Below are 26,897 nucleotides of genomic sequence, written 5' to 3' on the forward strand. Positions count from 1 at the left end.
CATCTGTCTGACCTGTCTAGCAGGGGGATGCTGAGAGGGGGAAGGGTGCGGTCAGGGTGTAGGGCAGGCCCCTCCTGGGACCATGGATGGCCATGCACTTGGCGATTGGTTCCAGGCCCCTTGTCCCCTCACCCTGTGTTCTACAGGAGGGTCCTTGTCCGTCTGTCTGTCCGCTGTAGCCTGTGTGTGTCCTTCTTTCAGGCATCCCCTGCCCCATCATCATCGCCTGGGCCATTGGCAAACTCTACTATGAAAATGAACAGTAAGTAGGACTGACCTGTCACAGGGGCCCGCGGGGTGTTAGAAAAGGTCGGCCAAGGGCTCCAGCCAAGCCATGGGGCAGGAAATGAAGTCCTTCCAGGACAGATTTATTTTCTCATTGTCTTAAAAATTGAAAAAAAAAAAAAAATCCCTGGCACCCAGGGGTACTCATGTGGTAGATGTCAAGTCAACTTTGTTGATCTGAGTTAGGAGTCATGGCTCCTTTAAGTGTCCTAATGCTTGACCCCCTTTGGTAAGGCCTTTGGCCTTTGGTAAGGCCTCCCCCTCAGAGTGGCAGGTCTGGCCAAGGGTATATATATACAGGAGGCTTTCAGCCTAGAGCACATCCAAGGCTGTGTCACTGAGCCTTTTTCACAGACCCCTGGACCAGGGCAGTGGATGCTTGTTTTATTCAGGCCTCCCAGTCTCTGCCAAGGGTACATTGTCCCATCTTGGGACCCTCCCTGCACCAGAGATGCTGATAATAGAAGCCACACCCAGATGATGGCAGTTCTGGCCACGTGTCAGCCAAGAAGTGGCTGGGAAGTTGGGTACCTCCAGCTGAAAATAGAGGGGACAGGGGAATGTCAGTCTCTGGATAAAAATCTCCAAGGGGTCTCCGAGGCGAGAGAAAGCAGATGGGATTTGGGAGCAGGGGCAGAGTTGGGTGGGCTCCGAGAGCTCAACATCGGGAAGAGCTCCTGAAGACAAAAACTACCCAAGAGTAGGAAGGCCGCCTTTGTAAAGTAGCGAGGTTCCCGTCCAAGGGGGTGTTGAAGCAAAGATCAGAAACCTCAGTGCTGGCAGGTACCGGGGCAGATTCCTGTCTAAGGCCGTTTGCACTGGGTGACCTCTAAGGTTTCCGAGGACACAGCCAGAATTGCCCAAAGTCCACGTGGACCTTCCGGAGGTGCAGCAGGAGTTGTTGACAGAGCCAGACTGTGTCCCGGGCCCACCCTTCCCCTGGACTCGAGCTTCTCCACCCGCCGGCATCCCCAGAGAATAACCAAGTCTCTGGGAGCAGTGGGCTCCTCTCACTGGGTGAATGAGGCTCAGCTCAGAGAAAGGCCAGAGTTCAGGCCCGGAGACCGCTCCCACCTCTACATTTGTTGCTTTGTGCAGCCGAGTACCTGGCACGTGGGTCGGCAGGTTCCAGGCGATGCAGAAACAGGTGGTACAGGGTGGTTGGGCCCTGGGCCAGCAAGGGGGGGACTGGCTGTCCCATCACTCACGAGCCTCCTGCATGGCCCGCCCTGGGCCCAGCAGTCTGGAATGAGGAGGGGGGGGAGGAGGAGGAGGAGGAGGAGACCCAGGTCTCCAGCTGGGGAGACCAGGCCCTCCATGGAAGGTAAAAGGCAGCCCCGGGGGTGAGCCAAGAAGGTCCCACGGTTTTGGGGAAGGCACAGCCCTAGAGACTGGGTCTCAGGAAGGGTCAAGCCGGAGAACCCTGGGCCCAGGTCTACTGTGGTGCCCAGACTACCGCTCAGCAGGCCACTCACAGCCACCCCGTCTTTGCAGGTGCTGGTTTGGCAAGGAGCCTGGTGACCTGGTGGACTATATCTACCAAGGCCCCATCATCCTCGTGCTCCTGGTAGGTCCTCAGTGGGGACTGGGATGGGGAGGGCACCAGGAGGACAGCAGAGGACCTACCCAGCAGGGATGCTGGGGAAGACATGGCCTGGAATGGCCCCTGCACACACTCCGTACTCGCCAGCCCACTTCCCGGCAACCCCCTCCCGCTATCCCTTCTCCAGCTTCATGCCCTGGCGCAGCCCCGTCACCTCTGGCCCTTGGGTTCTCTCTCTGGGCAGAGAATGGTTCTGACCGTCAGATTTCTAGCGCCTCCCATATCTGACATCCCCTTGCCAGGTCCTGAGACAGCCAGGTGAGGGGGCAGCTGGTGGCAAGAGAAGGGGGGTGGACTTCTGTTCAGCTCAGACCAACATCCTCCTCAGCCCCCAGCGCCCCCCTCCGGGGCCCAGCCCACCGCCCCCAGCCTGGAGCAGTGGTACCAGAATGAAGCGTAATGAGCAATTGTTCCTTGTCCAGCTCCCCGCCCTTTGCCAAATGTATTCACACTAAGGTATAATTGCGCCACGTCTTTAATCCATAACGAGCTTTAATTAAGGTAGAGTTTAAGTAGAGGCTGCGTTCTGCAAAAGCGAACCCACTATATATCACACATTTTAAAAAAGAGACATGCAAAAAAGCCCCATAAGAAATTGGCATTTACGTAAGACTTATTTCAGGCTTGGTAATTTCGGGCTCCTGTATGCACCAGCTTCCTTAAAGGGCCACCCGCTCCTTGTGGGATACAATCGCCATCCTCCTCTTGTACACAGCAGGTGCCTTAACGGGGGTTCTTTGGTCTACCTTGGAGACAATGAGTGTCTATCTCTTTCATTTCCTGACTCTCCTCCTTTTTGTGACTTGTTCTGGGATTCATATGACCCCCGTCTTTGGAGTGTCCTTGATGTACATGCACTAGAGATGACTAGGGAGGTTTCTACCCACTGCCTGAAATTCCACCATCAGAAATTCCACCTCATTTCAAAGGCAGAAGTAGTGAGTGTCCTTGGAGTCCCAGCTGCAATGAGTCACTCATCCCTACCCCCAGTGTGAACGGAAACCCCTTGAGACCCGTCCCCTCCCAGCCAGCTGCCTGAGAGCCCATCGTGGAGGGAGAGGGCTTTTTGTGAATCTGGGATCCTGCCAAGGAAGGCTGGCCTGGGGGGCGGGGGGGAGGGGGGATGGTCAGCAAGAGTGGGGAGGGACTCCCGGCTGCAAGGATGTTGGGCAGCAGTAAGGAAATGGAGAAGGGGAGAAAGGCACGGAGGGCTCCATGCCAGCCCCCACTCCTCACCTGTTGTTCCACGCCTCTTTCTCTGCTTCTGCCCTCACCTCTCGGTCCAAGAGCCCTTTGCTTCTCCCTTTGGGCCTAGCACACGGCCAGCCATCACATGTAAAAGGCTTCCAGGTTCCAGACTGAGCCTGTCCAGAAGCCCCGTCTTCATTACTTCCAAATCTCATATTGTCACTGCCTGGAAACGGGAATTATGATGCCCATTTTACAGATGAAGGAACTGAGATGAAACTGCCTGCTGAGCTGAGACTCGGGGCCAGTCACCCACCACCTGCCTGTCCTCTGCATTGGATACGTGCTCAGTGCTCTGCCCTCCCCCAGTGGTTCACAGCTGCATTCCTGCTGCTGAAAGACATGAACGAGCTTATTTCTGGGTTCCGGGAAGTGAATTGGCTGGTTCAGTTTGTAGGAGGCTGTTGTCATGGGAAAGGCATGTGGCACTTCTTGGGTTCCGCTCTGGACCAGGCCCGAGGCTCAGTGCTCTCCATGAGTATTTTAACCTGTGCCGACCTTCTCAGACAGGCTCTGTGGTATCCCTTTTGGACCGGTGAGGAAGCAGAAGCTAGGGAGGTTAATTAAGCAACTTGCCCAGGGCCACATGAATGCCAGTTGAACAGCCAGAATTAGCGCCATGTGACAAGATCGTGTGCCAGGCGTTCAAGTGAGAGGTGGTCCAAGGAAGTACAGCGAGGGAGGAGGGAGTGGAAGACAAGGAAGGAAGGAAACCAACAAAGGGTGAGGTGACGAGCTGGCTTCCATGGAGGCAACCACGCAGAAGAGTCTCAGAACTCCCCGTGGAAGGTTTGGAAGCTGGGTTACATATCTACACATTTCACGCCCCATCAGTGGAGGTTGCTCTGTGGACAGGAGACCCCCATATTTCCAGGTCCCCTGCTTTGAGGCTGAACTAGCTCCCCCGCCCCAGAGGAAGCCTGAGGCCGAGAAACGTCCCCTGCAGCTGCTGGTGAACGCATGTCCCCGGAACCCCGCATGCCTACAGAGTGTGCCACATCGGGTCTGACTAAAGTCTCCTCGCTCGGTGCTCCCCCCAGCAATGTCCTAGCAGCCCCTGTTCCAAATAGAAATTCCAGGCCCCTCACCCACCGCTGGGAATGCCTGGGGCAGGGGGCCAGATCTGCATTTGGACCAATGGCCCCAAGTACCTTTGATGCGTACACTCTAGTTGGAGAACCACAGTGTCCGGGGCCCTGCCAAGCAGGGATGTGTGTTGTCCGGTTCTCTACGGCCCAGCCAGGACCCTGCGCATCATAGGATTCAGGACGTAGGCCTTTAAGGCTTCACCTGCCTAGAAAATGCCAACAGGAGGAGAAAACAGAGTCATCCAGTGAGGACCAGGCCCCCAGGGGCCGTGAAACAGACTGGTCTCCAGGTTTTGAGGGCACCCCCAATTCCATCTTGACAAGTTACCAGGCTCCACAGATGCACAGGGCTCAGGCAGGCTGGCCGTGTTTAACTGCCCAGGTGCATGTGCAGTACAGGAGGCTGAGAACTGTGGAGCGGTGAGAGGAGGAACCTCGCAGCACCCCATTAAACCCACTGGATACCTGAACTGGAGGGAGCAGAGGACATCCCCAAGGCTGGGAACCCTGTCTGAAGGCAGGAGGCAGAAATGTCATCCCCTTTCCTTCTCCCTCCCTCCCTGCCTGCCACTGCAGGTGTGACAGTGAAGTTGGAGGAGGGTCTCCCATGAGCACCAGGAGTCAGCAAGCACCCTCCCCCTCGCAGGGGTGGAGAGGGTCTATGGGACTCATGCGCTGGAGGTTAAGAGCCAGTGAGCTGCGTCTGTTCATCGTCTCTGCCTTGGTGGGAGGCGATATGCTCTATGGCATCCTGGAACGAGCACTGGCAGCAGCTGCCTGGGATTTGCGGGGTGACCCCGAGGGAGCTCTTTGCTCGGAGCCTCAGTTTCTTACCTGTAACACGAGGATGCCAGTCCCTGCTTCATGGGGTCACCGTGAGGACCAGCGGCCCGGGACACAGGCGCACTGCCCAGCCCCTGGAGCCACAGGTTTGGATCCTGTGCTGACGGGCCATGCGGTGCTATCCTGAGCTCTGATCACCCCTCCCCGGCCATGTGCTGAGGGCCTTCACTCTAGTTCCTTCCATCTGGCCCAGATTTCATTAACCCCTGCAGGAGCAGCAGCATGATGTGGGAGTGAGGAGAAGGATGCCGAGGCCAGCTGCCTGAGTTCGAATCCTGACACCAATGCCTTCTACGTCTGTGGCAGGGGCAAGTGATGTAGCCTATCTGAGCCTCAGTTTGTCCATCTGTAAAATAGGAATAATGATCACAGCTGCTGCTTGAGGAGTAGCTGTGTAGTGCTTAAAACAAAACCTGGAATGGTGTGAGTCCTGGGCCACATTAGGGAACACTGAACCTCCCATGTCGGTCCTGGTAGCAACCGTAATGTCCAGACCCCCAGCTTGGGCCTGACACCCACCACCTGCCAGAGCTCTGACCAGCCTGGGACATTCTTCCTGTAGCGCCTCACGAGGACCTAACGTGCCAGTGGGAACCCAAGCTGCCGGCATCAGAGCTTCCAGACACACGGGGCAGGAGGATGCGAGGCTGGACTTCTCTGAGGGAGTTTTTCCACGGGGTCTGGCCTTGCCCTCTCATCCTGCACCCTCTCCCCTCAACATTCCCAGAGCCTATGCCACACAGGCTGCCCTGGGAACATCCCAGGCCGGGAGGGCCCTGCAGCTGCTGTTGTAGGAGGTAGATAGATTCCACTGTCTGGACTCACTGCAGTGGCCCCAGCCGGCCTATCTCCCCCACCCCAAGGCTTTCTCCCCTGGCCCTTTCTCTGCTTGGGACACAATCCCCCACCTTCCTTCAGTGCCATTTCTCTAGGCCTCTCTGACCCCTTAGGAAAGACGCGTGCCCCCCTCCCTCCAGACCACAAGACTTCTGGGAGCAGGGGCCTGACACATAGCAAGTCAGTTAGATGAATGAATGAATGAATGAATGAATGAAGAGACTAGGCTGGTCAAGGCTTTGGGACAGTAAGCAGTGCTCACTGAAGAGCTGGGATTTGGGGCAGGGCTGGGAGGCCAGGAAGGGAAAGCTCCGTGTGGGCTGGATGGTGAGAGGCTCCCTGGAGGAGGGGGAAGGTGCCTGTGAGAGGGTGAGGTGGAGAAGGTGTGGTGGAGGGGGAGGCTGGGAACCACGCTCACAAGGGAAGAGTGACTTCCAGGCTGCACAGACCCAGGCTGTGATGCGGCAGGGGCAGCATCACTAACTGCCTGCCTCACGGAGTAGAGAGGATAAGGCCTTATCTCCCAGATCCTCCACGCTTGACCCTGTCCTTGCTTTTGCCTCAGCAAAAGCATGGGACAGGACCCTGCAGCCTGCAGGTGCTCTGCAACTCACTGACAGAAAGGATGGGTGTGTGGGTGGATGGACGGGTGAGTAGATAAACTGATGAATGGATTGTTGAGTAGATACTTGGATGGATGATGGATGGATAATTGAATGAATTGGTAGCGGGTTGATAGAGGATGGGTAAATGGATATAATGCAGGGAATGTGGCAGAAATGAGAATATATTGCCTCTACTCTCAGAGAGGTGAGAAAGAATCAGAAAAGGTCAAGTATTTTGTATCACTTGTACGAGAAAATTAGGATTGACCTATGTGTTATGGTGCTCTTGTGATCCAAGGAAATATACCAGAAACGCAGGGGCTAGAAATGAGACCAGCCTGAAGAAGAAGCAGAGCACAGCGGGCCGCTGGCTGAAGGCATCCCTCCCACCCCATACCCTGGCCATGCCGCCATGGGCACGAGAGCAGCCGGCTGTGGTTGATCATGTCTGCCGTATAGCCCAACTCCCAGCCTGGTATATACCCAGAACCTAGGAGGGCTTAAGAAGTGACGGATTCTCAGGACAGAGACACGGGAGGAGTTTGTGTGTATGCGTGTGCACACATATGTACTCGTGTGTGTGCATCTGCATGAGCCAGCAGACACCCTCTGACTCCTGTGCACTTTCTCGGGAGAGATTCCCAAGAAAGGGAGTCTCACTTTCCTGTCTGCTCACACTTGGAGATGGATAGAGAGAAACACTGGCGTTGCCCACGCCCCCAGATACACGCTCACACACGAACACACACTCTCTGAGGCAAACACACACAGGCACGGAGAACAGACCCACCGGAAGGTTCGACCCGCCCCAGATCAGTCGCACAGACGAGCTGACGCGGATGGACGGGACGCTTGCGGCCCACGGTGACCGTACACAGCGTGAGGATGACTCAGGAGGACCCACGGGCAGGTCCCAGGAAGAGGCTGTGTGAGTGGGCTCTGATGCTGAGGAAGAGGCTCAGGATGAAGATAAATGAGGTCCTTCCAGGAGCCTGGGAGTCAGCCCAGCAGATCGTTCATCTCCGTGGCCTCAGATGTGTCTGTGACGGTTCTAGAGTTTTCCTGGATGCAGGGGACGGATGGGGAGAGATTAGTCACTCCTGGCCAGGTCTGCTCCAAGGGTCGAAGGGCCTCAGGGGAACCCTCAATCGACAAGGCAGGAGCAGGGGCTTGGGGACTCTCTGAGGAGCTGCAGCTCAGGAGAAGCGGCCTTTGTGCCCTTGTTCACTGCTTTCTAAGGCTGCTTTTCCTCTTGGCTCTGGAGGTGGAGAAGCAGGCTCTGGAGCCCTCGGGTGACAAGGAATTGAGCAAAGTGCCTGCCTGTCCTGGTGCAGGAGAAACAGAGGCCTCCGGCCCCCAGGCAGGGGCTGGGGTGACCGGTAGGATGGATGTGTGCATGGGGCATGCGTCTCCGTGGGCTCCAGGCGTCAGTGGCTGCCTGTCGGTTCTTTCCCCACCTCATGCGCCTTCCTTTTTCCCTGCCTCCCCCTCCAGATCAACTTTGTATTTCTCTTCAACATCGTCAGGATCCTAATGACGAAATTGCGAGCATCCACCACATCGGAAACAATCCAGTACCGGTGAGCGTGGGCGCCTTAGCCCCCCGAGGGGAGCCTGCCTCCGGCCTGGCCCTCTTAGTCCTCCTGGTCCTCAGCCGGGGAGCTTGCTGAGGGGTCCCAGAAGAAACAGCACCCGAGTGGGGCCCTGCCTGCAGTGTGGTCTCAGACCAGTCCTGTCACCCTCTCACCCCCGCCCCCCCCAGGAAGGCAGTGAAGGCCACCCTGGTTCTCCTGCCCCTCCTGGGCATCACCTACATGCTCTTCTTCATCAACCCTGGGGAGGACGACCTGTCGCAGATCGTGTTCGTCTACTTCAACTCCTTCCTGCAGTCATTCCAGGTGGGGCGTGTGACCTGATGGGGACTCCTTCCTGCCCTAGAATGCTCGGGCACCAGTGCCCTCACAGAGACTTCCGCCGGGACTGGTGTATACATGTGCACACTGCAATATGAATGCATGCACACACTGGTCCCGAGCCCCGGCCCCTGGCACCCCCACCCCAGGGTGGGCTCCCCTCCTGACTGGGTCTCAGTCACCCTAGCCTGCACCTACCAAAGGTCCGGCACCTGTTCTGAGGATTCGTGGCAGCCTGTCGCTTGCAGTGGACCCAGGACACCTGCGCCGTGAGGGGTTGGCTCCCCGCAGCCCTTAGCCTCTGGGGTCCTCGGGGGCAGAGTGTTCCGGGCCAGCCCTGCCGCGTGGCTCACCAAGCAAGTCACTGACGCCTCCCTCCTTCCTTTCCAGGGTTTCTTTGTGTCTGTCTTCTACTGCTTCTTCAATGGAGAGGTAGGAGACCAGGCTCCGGGTTAGTCCTCAGTTCCCACTCTGGTGGAGTGGCCCAGCCTTTTGGAAGTGCCTGGGTCCCTGGCTCTGCCGAGCTCTACCACCCGACTTCGGGAAACGGGAATCCTGCCTGAGGGTCTCAAACCAGTTGAGAAGGCCAACCGTGCTGGCCAGAAACAACACGCCAGCGCTTCACAAATGCACTCGGAGAGCCGGACGAGCAATGAGCAGAGGAGCCCGGGCTGCAGGGGTCCCATAGGAGAGGGAAGCAGAACACAGGCGGACAGGGGAAAGCATTCCGGGAGCGAGTCAGGTGTGAGCCGCGCAGCCAGGCCTTTATGGACCCAGGGAGCAGGAAAGACACCAGCACATTCCCCCACCACAGGGAGGACCATACACCCTCAGGCCAGCTCCAGGGAGCGAGGCACCGGGGGCGGCCTGGTTGGTAAGCTCGCAAAGCCCACAATCTTAGTGTGACCAGCTTGGGAGAGATGCTCACACAGGCCGGTGGTGGTTGAGGACACACGGTGGGTTATGGGGCAAAGACTAGACACAGTCCCCAGGTGCTGAGAGCTTCCAAACAGGAGGAGGGCCAGTGCCATCCTGAGGCACATCACCTGCCGACCTAGGGGATGACGGTGGGGTGTCTCTGCTCGCTTAGGTCTCAGTCGATGAATGCAGACCACAGACGGCGAAGTCCAGCAGTGGAGACTGGCCGGGGCTGGAGGGCAGGGAGAGAAAGAGCCGTGAAAGCAAACAAACAATGAATGTCTCTGGGGCATTTCTTCTGTCCAGCCGTGTGCTAAGCTAGCATATGGGGAACACGATCCATTGTGCAGAAAAATTCTTACCATGCAAATGAGAATAATACGGCATCAGCGACGGTCAGGTTTTGAAACGAATAGAACCGTTGGCTCTCCATCTCAGCAGCACATGCTGTCAGTGAGGTAGGGTCTGTCAGCAGGTGGAGGAGGTTGGAGGAAGGACTTTCAGGAGGGAGAGCGATGCTGAGTATGCATGAGGAGCTCACAGTTCGGCAGATGCCCCGGGAGAGCGAGAGGCAGATCTGAGAAGCTGCTGTGGTCCCACCATAGCTATGAGGTGGCAGAGGGATGGGGCAGGGGAGGCAGGGTGTCCCAAGGAAGAGTGGGGGCTGGGAGCTTCTCCAGGAGAGGGATGAGGCCAGAGGGCCCTGGTCAGTGCAGAGGAGGGGAGAGGCGCCAAGGCTGAGATTCCAAAGCCAACAGGGGCTTCAAGGGGAGGACCTGCCTTTGGAACCAGCCAGTGCCTGGGTGTGAGGGTGGCGGTCAGAAGGGCGCCCCACCTCCCTTGAAGGGCCCTGCGAGGGGCAGGGGGCAGGGGAGAAGACTCTGGGTCCCAGGACTGGCCCCCGCAGGCCCGGCTAAGCCTCTGCCTCTCCCGCAGGTGCGCTCGGCCGTGAGAAAGAGGTGGCACCGCTGGCAAGACCACCACTCCCTCCGAGTGCCCGTGGCCCGGGCCACGTCCATCCCCACGTCGCCCACACGGATCAGCTTCCACAGCATCAAGCAGACGGCCGCCGTGTGACCCCTCCGCCACCCCGCTCGCCCATCACTCCACCTTAGGGACAGCTTCCCCATCCTTGTCTGGCGCCTGTCTCTGGGTTCACCTTGCTGCGCGGGCCCTGGTGGGGGCGGAAGGGAGAGAAGAGACCAGCCCGGCCAGCTGGAGAGAGGCTGTGCGGCAGGTGGCCTGAGAGGCTCTCAGGAGCCAGGGCCAGCCAGGCCAGAAGTGTCAGTGCAGAGGGAGCAGAGGGGAGTCACAGGGACCAGCCCCCCCCCCTCCCCACAGAGGAGCAGTTTACAAGTCTTCAGGCATTTGCCCACACCAGCCTCTCACTGCATCCTCACCGTAGCCCCATTCACAGATGAGGAAACTGAGGCCCCGAGCCAGGAGGGGCCTGCCCAAGTCCTACAGCTAGTTCTCAGCAGAGCCGGGGGTCCCCACTGCCCCCTTCAATGCGGTTGGCCCTCCTTGCCTTCTGCCTCCATGCTCAGTGCTGCCCTCTGCGGTTGAGGGTGGTGGTCACAGCAATAGGAAGTAAAGGATTAATTTGGCTTCATCCCAGGGGCTCTCACCTACCCCCACCCCAGACCAGGTCATCTCTCTGCCCCTCCCCAGCCATGCTCCTATCCCTGGGGTCCTAGGAAGGATGCTGCTTCCTGTCTTGGGAGACCTCTTCTCCACAGGCTCGGGACCTTGGGGAGGGACTTGTGGGGAGGAAGACACAGTTAGGGCAGCCATACACTGTTAGGCCAACCAAAAGGTGTAGTGCAGGACAAGGGAGGAGGAGGCTGCCCCCCACTCCTCCACCGGGGCAAGGAGTAGGACTGGAATATCAGAAACCAAAGTGGGTCTTTGATGATCAGAACCAATCTCCCAACCCCCACCTCAGACTGGGCTTCATTTCAGCCTCCCCTTCAGAAACCACGTCTCTGCTCTCTGCGAAATAAACCATGCCTCTGTGGAAACAGCCTCCCCTCAGGTCAAGTCAACCAGGCATGCAAAGGGGTGCTGTGGCCAAGGATGGGGGGCTGGATCCATTCTCGTTTGCAGAGCCCATGGCCCTGGCCTAGGGCTGGTTCTCCATCTCTGACCTGTGTGTCTGCAGGTCTGTCCATTATCATTCCCCGGGACAGTGTCTGCCCCTCCTCCCCAACCAAGGGCAGTTTAATTCAGCACAGAGGACCGGTGCAATTCACACAGCAGGCCGCAGCCCGTCCCAAAGGCCAGTGTCCTGAAATCCAGAGGCAAGTGTAGACAAGGCCCCACATGGGGCCCCACATGGAAACAACCATGAGGGAGTTTCCAGGAGACGGTGGGAGTGGAAGGGACTGAGGAGCCATCAGGCCAGGATTCAAAAGGGCTTTTGCTCTAGGAATACCCCCAGAACATTTTTTTTTGTAATCCGGTATCCCATCTTGCGTGTTTTTAAGTTGACATCTAAAATTTCTACATACATTTTCAAATGTGCAAGAGAGTGATATCTGGCATTTGGCAAATATTCACATTTTAACACAAACCTGCCACAACACTTTAAAATACGTCGTTCAGAATCCCAACACAACAGTGATTTAATAACCACCCTCACCTGTTTAAAAAAACATGCTAACCAGCTAACTCTCCCTCAACAGCAAAAAATTTTACATTGTTCCTTTTCACTTTGAACTTGTATCTTCATTCCATTTCCCCTATGGAATTTTCTAGTAATGCAGTATTTTTACGGTTGAAAGTCTTTCTTTGCTCACCTTATCATACTTCTCTGCCACAAAATATGTTTATAAATTGAAATAGAGATATTTAATTTTCTGCGACCGAAATCTGTAAGTTTTTTGAAAACGTCTTCCAGATTGAGTTGTTACCACTATTTTTCATATAAGATATAGTATACAATTGAATCACACAACACAGACACTAAACGTTTTTGTAAGTCGATGTTAAACCTCAAAAGGGAAATGTATTGGAAACACATCTTAATGGAATGGATAGGCATTTCATCATTCATGAATCCGTGGGTGAATGTTTATTGCCAGAACGAATCAGGACTCGGCATCGTTTCTTTTCTTTTTTCTTTTCTTTATTTTTATACCCCCACACGCAGAGAAGCCTTTGCACATAAATAAGTAGAGGTCACGCACTTCTCTGAAGTCCCCAGATGGATGCCAAAAACGGCATCGCGATCTATCATCAAAAATTATGTGTCAGCCACTTGATTAAGTCCTCTTTAAATCTGGCTAAAAAAAAAAAAAAAAAGAAAACCATCAGCCTTCCCCTAGGGCTTGGCTACGCAGGGGCATCTGGGAGCTGCTTGGCACTTGGGCTGAGCCAGGAGAGGTTAACCGCTGGCCAACGCACCTGAGTGCTATGCAGCAAAGTGGGGCCACGAAGTGCCTGTTGGGGTATGAGCCTGTAGACGGCAACGATGCTGGCAGCCATGGCAGGTGTGGAGCATCTGTGGGGTGGGAGGTGGAAGGTGAGCTGACATTTCCCTGCTGGGAGGGTCTGTGGGGGAGGTGCTACCCACGGCCTGAAGCCTCCAGACCCCCGGTTTCCCGTGGAGGAGGCTAACTAGCAGTAGGAAAGAAAATGGACAGAGCGGAATGAAGGCTCACAGAAACTGACCACCAACATGTGGGGGTCCATAGCCAGAGACACACAGAGGTGCACAGACGTGGAGGCAAACACTCCTGGGGCCACACGGGGAGGCCCAGAGGGACCCAGGGAGACCCCTGGAGACACGCACGGGTGCACCCAGACACTAGATACACACGCACCCATCCGTCTGTCACTCCCCATTTCCTGGACACCACCCTGTGCCACGTATGGAAATAACACCACTAATAACGCGAGGTTCCTGCTTCAAGAAACTCAGAATCTAGTTGGGAAGAAACAGCTCCCAAATGGTACAAGGTAAAAAGCAGAAGAAAGGATCTGTGCTCTGTGTCCCCGCCTGGCTGGATCCCTGGTGTCTGCGTCCACGTGTTGTGGTGAGGGGAGAAGAGGGTCGGGTCCGAGGACCGAAAACAAGTCAGGTTCTGCGGCCGGCCCTTTCCTCAGCTTCCTGTTTTTTCCATCTCTCTGAGCCCACACCCATGGTGGCCCCAAGCCAGACAAGGTTTTGGGGACACAAGAACCTCGGATGCCCTCCCCTACTCCTTTCCCTTCTCCCACTGTCCGGGGAACCCGGGACTGCCACGGCGGGCAGTGAGGCAGCTGGGTGGGAAGGGGGCTGTCGCATAATAGGTTCCCCTTCACGTGTCTGAGGCTGACGCGGGGTATGTCTGGTGCTGCAAGGCCCAAGGGAGTCCTTTCCTAGAGTGACTTCTTCAGCCGGGGTCAGGGAGAAGTCTGTGGAAAAGAGCCTGGCCAGGGGCCCACAGCTCTGAGAACACGCCTGGGTGGCTCAAGGGAACCGATTGGGTTGCTCTTTGAGAAGAGACTTTGGGAACCTCTATTTCCAGACGGGGTGGAATCTGGGAATCTGCACATTAACAAGCCCCCCAGGCGTTTCTGTTGCTGTCTGGCGTGGGAGCCGTGGAAGAAGGAAACGTCTCGTCTCCTTTTTCCAACACGCACACATGTACCACTTTGGAAAGGTGAGTGACTTCGCCTGCCTTTCTGGAAGCCTCTAGGGGAAGGCAGTTGTAGCAGGAGGGAAAGAAGCAGGTACGGAACACGTAAATTTTCCCATCAATATGCTTACTATGATTTCCAGGCTTTGCCCCCTGAGATGCCACTAAACCTCTTGAGGGAGCCACCCCACCTAGAGAAGTCAGTTAGCAGGGGGAATGGGCGGAGAGCGCCCTGAGATCACTGCCCCGTGTTGACTGAGTTTCCCCAGATTTTGTCGGCAGGGATTTCTTTGCTCAGAGCTTGAGGCCCTCCCACAGAGCTGGAGCATGCTTCCCCCACCACAGAACCACCACGGTGGACTCCATCTGGCAAATCCCGTCCATCCTACAGGACTCAGCCCCAAGAGCCTCCCTTCCAGGAAGCCGTCCTACCAGTGTCAGTCAGACAAGGCCCCTCTAGGAGCTCCCAGGGCAATCCTTGCCAGGCTCCGCCACCAGGCTGGGAACTGCTCAAGGCATGTGCCATTACTTACGCCCACAGCAAGAACTCTGCACACAGGAGGAGCTCTAGAAATATTCATTGAACAAACTGGCCTTTCGTATTTGCTAGTAACTCACAGGCCAGCGTTCAGTGCCAGCAGGACAGACCAAAGATACAAAGAATCCCAGAGATCTATGAGCTTTGAAAGGGGGAGAAAATCCATTCTCCGGCTCCATATCTCCCCTCACCACCAGAACCGGAGGGGCCAGGCCCAGACTGCAGGCATCCCCCTCTCCGCATGCAGGCAGGAAATTGGAAGAGCATCCCCACATCCTTCCAAGACTCGCCTGCAGGTGTCCATCCATCAGTCTCAGGCTGAGGGGCCCCCAGGCCTTGATGGGCCCTGACTTCCTACAGGGTAGAGTTGGGCCGACCACACCTGTGCCCCACCCATCTAGGGCTGTGCCTGCTGTCCTGTGCTGGAGGAGTCGAAGCAGCTCTCCCAAGCACACGTCCTGGCTTAGAGGATTAACTGTACGATCGCTCTGCTGAAACCCCACATTGGTCTGAGTACGCAGCACGGGCCACACATGCTGCCTGGAGAAATGAAGGAAGAAAGCCAGGGCCACAGAAAGTCTGGAATGTTAGCTACTGCACTTTGGAAAAACAACCCGTGCAAAGGGCCCTTCCAAGGCAAAGCCCCGTATCTGGTCTTGCTGGGCACGTGAGTGAGCAGGAAGGGGCAGGGGGAGCTGATCCTAGCTCCGGAAGAAAACGGACTCTGCTTCTGCTGTGAAAACAAGACAGTAGTTAATTGTGCTTCATAATCAGATCTGCAGGGCACCGAGCAAGGCCTCCTCTGGCTCGCTGAGGCCCAACCGCGTGCAATGAACAGGCCAGCATCACGCATCCCCACGGAGGCCCCTCTGCCCAAGAAGACAGGGAAATCCTAAGACTTGTCTTTTCTTCCTGCTTCTCCCCAGTTCTGGTCTCCATGTCCCCTGGAGAAGACTGGTGGTGGACCTATGAGGAGCCCTGCAGATGCCCCCTTTCCTTATTCTTCCTGCTTGGCCTAAATATCTTACCCTTTCAGGGCTTTCCAAAGCATGCACTGTGGAGTCTGTGCCTCTCGTTCCTCTCTGTTCCTCCCCTGGCCCTGTGGCTCCAAATCTATCTCAGTCCTCAGTTTGAAACAGATTCTTGGCTGCCCCCACCCCCTTAACGTTGCACACCTAAATGCTAAGGTCTTTGTAATGCGGGAGTGTGGGGCGCCTGGGTGGCTCAGTCGGTTGGGCATCCGACTTCGGCTCAGGTCATGATCTCGCGGTCCGTGAGTTTGAGCCCCGCGTCGGGCTCTGTGCTGACAGCTCGGAGCCTGGAGCCTGTTTCAGATTCTGGGTTTCCCTCTCTCTCTGACCCTCCCCTGTTCATGCTCTGTCTCTCTCTGTCTCAAAAATAAATAAATGTTAAAAAAAAATAAAATTAAAATTAAAAAAAAATAATAATAATGCAGGAGTGTGGAGTGTGAAGGTCCAGAAAGAATTCTTGAAACATTTCCCAGTGAAAAAAGGTGCTTTTATTATAGCACCGGGACAGGACCTACGGGGCCACACTGCACTTGTGATTACAAGGAGTGACTGATTCTACTCTTTTTAGTTAGTGGGGGCGAAGCATAAGTGAGTCTCTAAGGAACTCGTGTATGTTGAAGGTGAGGTCTACAGGACCTTGAAGGTCTGGCTATTGTCAAGATAAGGTTACCCTTCATTAACTGGTAAATCTAGACCTTAGTCATCAGACCCTTTAAGAATGTCATGTTCTGCGTGTCTCAGATGTGCAACAGTGGGCCACAAGTTGTAAGATGATTTATTCTTAGTCATATTTTTCCCACCTTTGTTTTTCTCAACATTTACAACTGAAGGAATGAGGGGGAAAAGGCCCTTCCTTGGAATTGTAATGGATTCTTTTTCCTACCTAGAAAAAATAGGGGCACCTGGGTGGCTCAGTCGGTTAAGCGTCGGACTTTTGGTTTCACCTCGGGTCATGAACTCGTGGTTTGTGAGTTCGAGGCCCACGTCGGGATCTGTGCTGACAGTGTGGGGCCCACTTGGTATTCTCTCTCCCCCTCTCTCTGCCCTTTCCCCACTTGCTCTGTCTCTCTCTCTCTCTCAAAATACATAAACTTGAAAAAATTAAAAAGAAAAATATAAACGTATAAAATGTACAAATACTGTGCATTAAATAGTGCACAAAATTTCTACACAAATCCTCAAAAGAACCACAGACCCATGTTTAAATGCCCGTGACCTCAAGATAAAATAAAAACGCTCTCATGTAGCTAATTGAAGAGTTTGCTACATCGGCGGTGCTCAAACCTGCCTGTGTGTTAGAAGCACGGGGCGTTCTGCGTCACACAGGTTTCTGAGCCCACTCCAGACGTCCTGGAACATGACCCCAGGAGGTGTGAATTCACACTTTTAACAGGCTCCAGGAGTGCTTCTCACACAGAAAGGCCCTGGGAGCCACCAGCCCACAAGGCCCTTCTCCCTCCCCCGTTCCTTCCCTGGCACACAAGACCCTTGGCTCCCTGTGTCTCCCACCGTGACCACCCCACCCCTGCGAAGCACGGCTCTGCCTTCCCTGCCCCACCCCCTGTACGAAGGTTGGGTCTCCAGTAGGTCATGACGGGCACGAGGGCAGGGCCTTGTCTGCCCCAGCCCTGAATTGCCAGGATCCAGGAAATGTCAGCGTTCCAAGAGAGACTTCATTTGAACAAAGGGTTCCAAAAGCACACATCTGAAAACCACTGAATTTACACAATCCTAGTCCCTTGGACTCTCAACTCGTGGTGCCCAGGATAGGAAGTAGTTTTCTAAGTGAGATTGCTGGAGGCAACTTCTACCAAAGCTCAGTGGAATCAAACTAGACGGTGCACAACTTAGTACACGTAGCAGGTCCGGATGTATCAGTGCGCTGAATTTGGAGGGAGAAAGGAAAGAAGTGAACACCACCTGCCTCTCTGCGTGGCAGACTGGACTACATGTTTTTCCAGGTACTTTCTCACTTAATCTTTTAAAATCCTGCAATATTGGGGGTGCCTGGGTGGCGCAGTCGGTTAAGCGTCCGACTTCAGCCAGGTCACGATCTCACGGTCCGTGAGTTCGAGCCCCGCGTCAGGCTCTGGGCTGATGGCTCAGAGCCTGGAGCCTGTTTCCAATTCTGTGTCTCCCTCTCTCTCTGTCCCTCCCCCGTTCATGCTCTGTCTCTGTCCCAAAAAATAAAATAAACGTTGAAAAAAAAAAAAAAATTAAAAAAAATAAAAATAAAATCCTGCAATATTGAAAAACTCATCTTACAAAGAAAAAAAAAATGCTAGCTACTATGAGCTACCAGTTCCTTTCAGAGAGTCTAACCCGGGCCTCGAACTCTTGTCCCTAAAAGATCTTGAAGTCTTACAGTTTTTCTACCTGGAACCTCTTCTCAGAGTCTACAAGTTGTACAAGAATTTTTTAATCTACTGCTTTCATTTTAGTTATAACCTTTAAAAGCTAGTGATACACTTACAAATTTAGTAATCATCTTAAAAGGATATTTTACCTTAAAACGCCCTTTTCATGGTGTCAGTTGAAAGACAGGTTAATAACACAAAACACTGGGGGCCCCTGGGTGGCTCAGTCCATTAAGCATCCAAGTCTGGGATCTCAGCCCAGGTCTTGATCTCCGGGTCGTGAGTTCAAGCCCCACATTGGGTTCAGTGCTGAGCATAAACCCTACTTCAAACAAAACAAAACAAAACATTAGCTAAAGTTCCCCAAACCAGGGATTCCCTAACATATTCCATGGGGGGGGGTTGAGATTTTGTTTCCACTACAAAAATCACTATAACACACTAACTTTGTGACCCTGCCTTGGTACTAACTACTCCGTGACTGCAGGGCTCTTACAAAGTTATGTATGTACGTTAGGGGGTAGACATTCTGAAGTTAGCCAGTTTTGACATCAAAATACTGAATGTGGGGGGTGCCTGGGTGGCTCAGTCGGTTAAGCGGCCGACTTCGGCTCAGGTCATGATCTCGCGGTCCATGAGTTCGAGCCCCGCGTCGGGCTCTGTGCTGACAGCTCAGAGCCTGGAGCCTGTTTCAGATTCTGTGTCTCCCTCTCGCTGACCCTCCCCTGTTCATGCTCTGTCTCTCTCTGTCTCAAAAATAAATAAAACGTTAAAAAAATTTAAAAAAAATACTGAATGTGGGAGCTGCCCTGAAGAATATTCATTCATCAACCATTCAAATATTTTTTGAGCAGCCACCCAATGCTAGGCTTTCCTCTGGGCATAACGGGCACATAGCCATGAAGAAAACAGACCCAGATCCCAGACCTCACAGAACTTACTTTCTGACCAGGAGAGGGAAAATTAAACAAGATAAGGAAGTAAAATGTGCTATAAAGTGTTAATCACTACAGAGGAAAAAGAAGACAGGGAAGGGGATATAAAGTGTACTTGGGTCTGAACGTGAAGGGAGGAGGGTTTGGCTGGAGGTTGAAACTGTCAGTGAAATGGCTAGGGAGGACTCGCTGGGGTGACTGCTGAATAGTCTTGAGGGTTGGGAGGTACTCATGAGCATCTGGGTCCTGGAGGGAAGCATTGTAGACAGGCAGAAAAGTGAATGCCAAGGTCCTGCTTCTGGGTGTGTTGGGGCAACAGGAAAGAGGTGTGTGTGTGTGTGTGTGTGTGTGTGTGTGTGTGTGTGTGTGTGTGATGGGAAGGAAGATGGGGGAGATCATGCAGGTGTTATTCTTGAGAAGAAAAGCCACTGAATTTGAACTTTTAGGCTGAATGGGATCACTTCAGCCGCTGTGTAGAAAATACACTGCAAGGGGCACCTGGGTGGCTCAGTCGGCTAAGTGTCCAACTCTTGATTTTGGCTCAGGTCATGATCTCATGGCTTCGTGTGCGAGCCCTATGCACGGACCTCACAGAACCTGCTTGGAATTCTCCCTCTCTCTCTGCCCCTCCCCCAAGTCACACTCTGTTTCTCTCAAAATAAATTAATTAAAAAAAAAAAAAGAAAAGAAAATAGATTGTGAGGTAGAGTGCAGATGAGAGTCTTGCATTAAACCAGTGGGGAGATGGTGGTGGCCAGATTCAGAATACCAGTAAGGACAGAGTTGATGGCCTGGAAGAGGCATGTAAGAGAAGGAGCAGTCAGGACTGGCATTGAGGAGCAGTTACTAACCAGGAAGTCAGGTTCACAAGCCTGCTTAGGAATTCTTTTCAGAAAATGGGAAGTCTGGTCTCGATTTGTTTATATATTTTTTTATTTATTTTTTAAAGAGAGAGACACAGAGAGCATGAGAAGGAGAGGTGCAGAGAGAGGGAGACAGAGAATCCCAAGCAATCTGTGTGCTATCAGCACAGAGCCCGATGCAGGACTCAGACCCACGAACTGTGAGATCGTGACCTGAGCTGAACTCAAGAGTCAGACGCTTAACTGAGCCACCCAGAAGCCCCAGGTCTCGATCTTTAAAAGAATGCTAATAAGGATTTTTTTTTTTTTTAAAGCTTGTCAGTGTTTTTTTCCTTTCCTACATTCTCACTGTGTTTCATCTATCAACTTGCACTCAGATGTAGAACAGTGGGTTTTGATGACCAAAAAAAGGCTTTAATTAGCCTAAGTTATTTTAGGTAGCATAACTACTTTTGCATTGTTAGTGATGGAGTTTTAAGACATAATAAATGCAGATACCGTCTGGAAAAATTCTACTGTTATGCCCAGAATTCATGATCCCCAAAGACCACCAGGGAGCTGAGTCTGATGCAAAAAGCAAAGAGCCTTTATTCGAGCTAGCTCGAACTCAATCGCCTACCTGCACCAAAGCAGCGGTGAGATACCGGAGAGAGAGAGCGAGTTTCAAAAGCACAAAGGTTTTATAGGGATCATGGCCTTAGCTGATTGGCTGGGGAAGGGTCGTGGCCTCAGCCGATTGCCTGCCAAAGTGTGGTCCCAGATCAGCAATTATCAGTGTCACCTGGAACTTGTTAAAAATGCAAATGTTGGGCTTGGTGGTCACAGACCCACTGAATCAGAAACTCTGGGGGTGGGGCTCAGCAATCCATGTTTGAACAAGTCTTCCAGGAGATTCTGATGCACCTGAAGTTTAAGAACCACTGTGTCTGAGGTTAACATATTTGGCCTCAGTGTATACAGAATGTTTCTCACTGGCCACCTATTAACCATTGGCTGTCAGCCTTGCTGTGCTATATAAATACCTAGCACCAAACACCATCCCCAGAGACTCTGATTTAACTGGTTTGGGGAGGGGTAAAATGCTCCCAGGTCTTTCTAAGCCTGGACAGGGTTGAGGGCTCCTGCTTCTGACCCCTACCTGAGAGAAGCCCTCCCTTTTCTACTCACACTTTCCATGCCTCTCACACTCGCCTTCCTCCCACCTCAGACTTCCAAAGTATCCATCAATCGGTAGCCTGCTTTCTTAGAAAACATAAGTTACTCAAGGGGAGGATGCGTGGTCTGAGGTTTGAGCGGGAACTTCTTTCTGCGGCCATGTCGGGGACATAGTCACTAGTCAGCCGGCCTAGGTCTGCTCTTTCACTACATGGGCTCACTTCTGCACCAAGTCCAGAATATTACAAGAGGAAGCAGACAGCTTTGGCCCCCAAACCCGGAAGGGCTCTCTCTTCCCAGCCTCATGCTCATGAAGCTTCAGTTAGGTTCAGGCTCAGGCTGTGGCTTGGAACAGAGGCATAGAGGGTCATCACAGCTAGATTCTGGAAGGGTCGGGACTAGAATGCACTGTGTCCAGTACAGCCCCACCCACCCGCATTCTGCAAGCCTGTGGCTCCATGGGATCACTCAGGGAAACTGAAAACCCACAGCACGCTTGCCCTCTACCCGGCCCCGCTTGTCTAATTGTCTCATTGGGTGCAAGGTCCTTATAAATTCACCTTCTCAAAAGAAAGCCCTTTCGGAGGAGCAATGGGTCCAGCGTTCACATGGTAAGAGAGTTCACAATGATAGATGGTCGGGTAAATACCAAAAGGAAGCACAATCCCCTCTGAGGGGTTCCAAAACGCTCATCTTGACTACATTGTCCCTGCTCCGAACACACCCATTACAGAGTCTGGGCTCCCTCAGGGTAGATGGACGTTTGCCAATTTAAATAGACCCCTTTCTCTGTGAAATCCAAATGCACGTGACGAGGACGGATGCATCTCAAGCCAGTCCTGCCTGTCATTCTGCGATCTCCTCTCTAGCCAGCTTGGAGGGGCCTTAGATTTAAAACTCAAGCCAGAAATGGCTCTCATTGGCCTTCTTCACCAAACACGAGAGCCAGCCACCCCATTGGACCCAACACAGGTTCATCTCTACCTAAAGCTCTGCTGGCGGAGGGCTACTTCCTTTTTTTTAAACGAGGACATGAAGTATCTGTAATGGTGAAGGCTTGTCAGCTTCAGATTATACAAACCGCCCAAGGTAACACTACCTGTGTGCACGGTGGGAGCCCAATTCCCACGTGGGTGTGAGAATTCAGGCCCAGGACAGGAACTTTCCCCTCAACCAGCTCTGATGGCAAACTTCAAGGAGTGAGGGGGAGGGAGAGACACACATTCGGCTGTCTCACGAGCAGGCTAAGTAAAAACTGACTCATTCTGCTCAACCGGCTTCCAGAAAAGGAAATAACCCCCGAGGACAGCAGCAAAAGGACCAAGTGACTCAAGTGACAACTGACCTCTCCGCTCTCCAAACAAGGGCCCTACTTCATGGTTCCTTTTATAATACTTCCCTCAGCACCCATCACAGCACTGTGCGTCACACAGCTGTGCACAGGTTTATGCCCTTGCTAACTGCCTGGGCCACTGACTCAGTTCTGACATGAGCCCTGACCCGAGCAAAACAATCTTAAACAGTTTCCCAAATGGTACCTAAATAGTTTGGGTAAATCCAGGTATCGAGGCAAACAGGAGTGTTCTGAAAGAAGTTCCTGATGCCAAGTAAAAACTGTATGTTCTTTTGGGCAAATATCCCCAAACGGGCTAATGTTGAACAGCAAACAAGAGGTAAAAGCAGGAAGACGAGCAAGTGCCAGATCAGAGAGAGAAGAAAGGGGAAGGAGAGGAGAGGGGAGAGGAGGCGGGGGGAGGGGGAAGGGAGAGGAAGGGAGGGAAGGACAGATGGGGAAGAAATTCTCTAGCTAGGGCATTAAGCGGTCAGTGGTTGAGGACGGAAAGTGAGGTGCACACACACAGGAAATAGCGGTTCTGTAGCACACAGCGAGCCTACGAATAGTCTTCTCGCACCTTCTCTCATCTTCTTCTCTAGTGTAAGCAACACCTTCCTCCAAGCAAGACCTACAGACAGTTCTCTTAAGGTAAGTCACGATGATAGAATAGACTTAACCTGGCTGGAAGCATCTTTCACCAACTCCCAAGTGTGGCACTAGAAGGAAAGGTCTTGAGTTCTAGGGCAAGGTTATATGCAAGTAAGTATGTTCTGAGAGCAATAAACTATTTAAACGTCGTAATAAGTGACTGAGTACGGCTCCGGTGCAGTTAGGAGAGTGGCCGGGACAGGAAGGAAAGTTCATAGGCTTCTCCAGAAGCCCTGTCCCTCACAGACGTGCAAGCCCATCCAGTGAGCCACAAAACCAACTCCAGGATTCTAAGACCCTGATCGAGCTGGCTCTCAGCTCAAGATCAGCCATTTTGGTTGCATTTACCTCTTGAGCCTCCCCATGTTCCTGCTGCTGTCGGAGAACATGTGGATTTCCTCACTGAGGTTGAATATCCTGAAACATTTCTTTAAAGGCGAGATTTTCTTAGACACTTCAAGACACTCTTTCTCAAGTGATCTTCATCTGTAGTCACGAAAGAAAGTAGCAAAACCCAGGCGGCAGCATGCTGTGACATGATCACGTACATTGAACTTGGTTCAAAATTGGTTCTGCCCTCAATTAGCTGAGTGAGCCTGAAAAGGTTTAGCTTTCTTTTCCTTTTATGTGAAAGGACATTAATACTTAAATTATTATATGGATGAGAAGACCGAACACACAGGGACCCTCTTTGAACACCGCCTGGCACATGGTAGGTACCCTACAAAAGTACCTTTCCCTCTGGAAATCCTGTTACAAGTTCACAGAAGCCTCTGGACAGAATCAGAGCAGGCGGGCAAATGGGACAGAAGGGGGGAGTTCAGCCCCCAACACAAGATGCTCGGGGTTTGTGACAGCACATTTAGAGACACCTCAGTGGAGTGGAAAAAAACAACACCCATGAAATTCATCTTTTCTGGAAACTTTGGTGTTGACTTGACCCCTATTGTCAGAAGAAACCCTTCATTCAGAAGACCTTCCCAGGTTTGGAGGCGGGAGTTCTCAGGCTCTTTATGGCTTGAGCTGAAGCATCCATTACAGCAGTGGCTCTCCTAAGATGATTTCAAAATAATATTGGTATGTAGGCCCCACCCTGGAGAAACTTATTAAGTTGGTTTGAAGCGGACAGAGACATGGGCATTTTTTTTTTAAAGCTCCTGTGATTCTAATGTGCAGCTGGGGTTAACACCTTTCATTGCTGCAACAGATTTAAAAAGATGTCCTTTACCATGGCTAGGAAGATACACCATCCAGCTGGGAGAACAGCATGTCACAAACACAAGAGGGCAGGGCCACAGGCTGCTTCTCTCCAGCAATTCTTGTCGAAGCTCCCAGATTGTATCCCAATTTCCGGAAGAGAACTTAATTCCATCCACATGATTTTAACACAATCACTGCTCAGAAGCAGCCCAATAAACAAGAATTATTGAAGAGGCAATAAGGTGAATTTTGAGGCACAGCAAAATTATTCATCCGTTCACTTACTGAATCAACTAAATTTCTTCGTGGTGTTGGCCCAATGCCAAATTAGAAGCTGCCGTTAAACAGACTATCAGCAAAGATGCCGGTGCAAGTTTCTTTAATGTGAGCAATGCTATCAAAACCTCTCCATCGTAGCCCCAACCAAGAGATACAGAGTAATCGTTTTTCCTGGTGACAGAAGGTTAAGTGCAACTGTATCCAGAGAGAATTTGGATTTACTTCCAGGGCATCCAGTTCTCTCATGAATAGATTCCATCGGCTAAGACAGTTGGTACCATTCCCCTAAGTTTATACTGGTTCAGGGAAACATATTAAAGGGCCCAAATGAATCTATTTCAAGTGATTTATTGAACAAGATAATTTTCCAAGCTGTTGTCACAGAAAGCCATTTGACATCTGACATCTCTAGCACCATCTCACCCAATTAGTAAGATCATTTCTGTATTTTTATGACGTGGCAATGAATTCCTTTTCCGGAACATCCATCTGTATTCCGTATTTTACTATTATGAGCTGTTAAGCCAGTATTAATGCTCTGGGCTCCTGCAGAAGTCGGGCACAGGCCACTTCTCTGGACTTAACTCATTGTATTCAAATGCCCTCAAATCCAATCTGTTTCAAAGAAACTACTGCATTCTTATGTACATTCCGTGAAAAACAGTCCAAATCTGACGCTTCTTCTCCATCACTGTTTTTGGAGAAAGTGATGAGCGAGAGTAACTTCTCTGGGAGACGGTACTATTGATCTAGCCCTTGTCGAACTAGCCCACAGTCTAATACATATAAATATATAAATAATGAAAAGGCCTCACAGCACAGCCACCCGGAAAGAACGGGCTTTAAATACACATTGAGCCGGAACCGAAGAGGGGTATGTCGCGTGCGTGTGCACACACAAAACTCTCATGTGTGAAGAGCCCCTTCTGCTTGCGCTCAGAATCAAGTATATATGGCACAAACAGAACCAGCGAGCTCTGCCACTGGCCCACTGGCCCCACTCAGGTCATCAGTCACTTCAGAGACCGCGTGTGGTCTCTCAAGAGAAATCATGCACTGCCCTGGGGGGGGGGGGGGGGGGGGGGCGGAGCCGGTACAGAGAAAGGGAGGGCTCCCAGAATTAGTATCCAGCAGCTGAACTCATGACAGATGTATTTGCCAATGAAAAGTGAAAAGAGCTTTACTTCTAATCCCTTTATGATCCAAAGTAGGCAGATCCCACTATGGATTATATGTATCTTTACTATTAATGAGCTCGTAACAACGTCTGAGGTGGTGATGACCGACTATGGAGGTACTCACTGTAAAAGAAGTCCGTGAGAAAAAGGAAAGACAACCCCCAGTCCCAACATAAGAATATGCACCAAGTCAAGAGCTATATTATAAGAGTATGAGGTGAAAGAAATCCCTAGAAAATGGATACTCAGTTTATTCAAAATCTAGTTCCTTGATGCTTAATGAAAGCACCAGGCAGGAGAGAAATAAGCTTCAGTAAAAGGCTTTCTTCCCAAGAGGTTTGCTTAAAAATTCAAGACTCATCCAAAGTCTATTCACTGAATACCTACTACGCACAGTACTGTGGTAGGCATCATCAGAGAGGAGAGAAAAATGAGAGAATCTCCGGGGGGGGATGGGGGGTGGTGGAGATCCACTACTTCAGTTGTTCTTCACACCCAAGGCCAAGGCAACATTCTGGAGATCACCCCGCCCCCGCCCTATACTGTCTGAGAGGAGGCTGAGACACTAGACAAAGTCCTAACCCTGGGAAGAGTTGTTCAAATTCACACATCCTTGAATATCTTCCTGACAAATATACGTGTTCTGAGTGTTCTATGCAAAAACATAACATGAGTAAAGTCCCTCAAAAGCTGAGCTCAAACCACCCAGCTGGAATCATCACTGGGATGGTGAAGAATGCCAAGTCAGGCACGAGGGGTGGGGCTCCTTCAGCATCAGGGGTTTGACGAGAAGCCAAGTACAAGCACGCCTTAAAATAGCAGGTTTCTGCCAATGTGTTCCCTCCCGGAGACCTAGCAGAGCGTCATCTTCTGTCCGCAGAGCATCACGGTTGGCACCCTGCACCCCCACAGCAGCAGGTGCCTCCCCCCACCGCCCCTGCCGCCCCACCCCACCTCGGCTTCTCCTCGTCGTTGTTCCAGCTGCTTAGGGAATGCGGTCTCTCTAGCGCAATGCATCGCTTTCTCAGAAAAAGAGAAAGAGTAGGAACAGCAAATCTAGAGAGACAGAAAGTAGACAAGTGGTTGCTTGGGGCTGGGAATGAACTGTGATGCTAAGTGCACATGTAACTTCTTTCTGGAGTGATGGAGATGTTCTAAAACTGGATTGCAGCGATGGCTGCGCAACTCTAAAATACACTAAATAAACGTCACTGAATTGGACACTTAAAACTGGTGCGTTTTATGGTATGTAACTTTTACCCCAATATGGCCGTTAATTGAAAAACATGTATCAACTGTGTTTAACATTAAGCATGAGCACGTCTACCCAACGGTGGGAAAAACAGCTCTACTGAAAGTGGGAAAAACAGCTCTACTCAAAGTGCAGAAACATGAGCAAATGGATTACAAGTTCG

At 52.2% G+C, this 26,897-nt stretch overlaps 1 protein-coding gene and 1 long non-coding RNA gene across 3 annotated transcripts in view; one reads left to right on the forward strand and one right to left on the reverse strand.

The window, feature by feature from the left end:
• Positions 1 to 11,361, forward strand: part of CRHR2 (corticotropin releasing hormone receptor 2) — a 46,119-nt gene extending 34,758 nt beyond the window's left edge. For both annotated transcript variants that reach the window (XM_058724694.1, XM_058724693.1), the window contains 6 exons: positions 202 to 262; positions 1,780 to 1,852; positions 8,004 to 8,089; positions 8,272 to 8,407; positions 8,813 to 8,854; positions 10,277 to 11,361. In XM_058724694.1, coding sequence (XP_058580677.1) covers positions 202 to 262; positions 1,780 to 1,852; positions 8,004 to 8,089; positions 8,272 to 8,407; positions 8,813 to 8,854; positions 10,277 to 10,417 — 539 coding nt within the window. In that variant the 3' untranslated portion in view covers positions 10,418 to 11,361. The remainder of the gene's footprint in view (positions 1 to 201; positions 263 to 1,779; positions 1,853 to 8,003; positions 8,090 to 8,271; positions 8,408 to 8,812; positions 8,855 to 10,276) is intronic.
• A 486-nt stretch (positions 11,362 to 11,847) lies between these two features.
• LOC131509179 (uncharacterized) lies at positions 11,848 to 20,360 on the reverse strand. The gene is made up of 3 exons (XR_009260342.1): positions 20,306 to 20,360; positions 18,038 to 18,210; positions 11,848 to 12,624 (listed from the first exon to the last, which is right to left on the reverse strand). It is a non-coding gene; the product is annotated as an uncharacterized LOC131509179 (long non-coding RNA).
• Positions 20,361 to 26,897: the final 6,537 nt, after the last annotated feature.

The sequence above is a fragment of the Neofelis nebulosa genome, chromosome 4, assembly GCF_028018385.1.
Source record: "Neofelis nebulosa isolate mNeoNeb1 chromosome 4, mNeoNeb1.pri, whole genome shotgun sequence".
NCBI classification, from domain to species: Eukaryota; Metazoa; Chordata; class Mammalia; order Carnivora; family Felidae; genus Neofelis; species Neofelis nebulosa.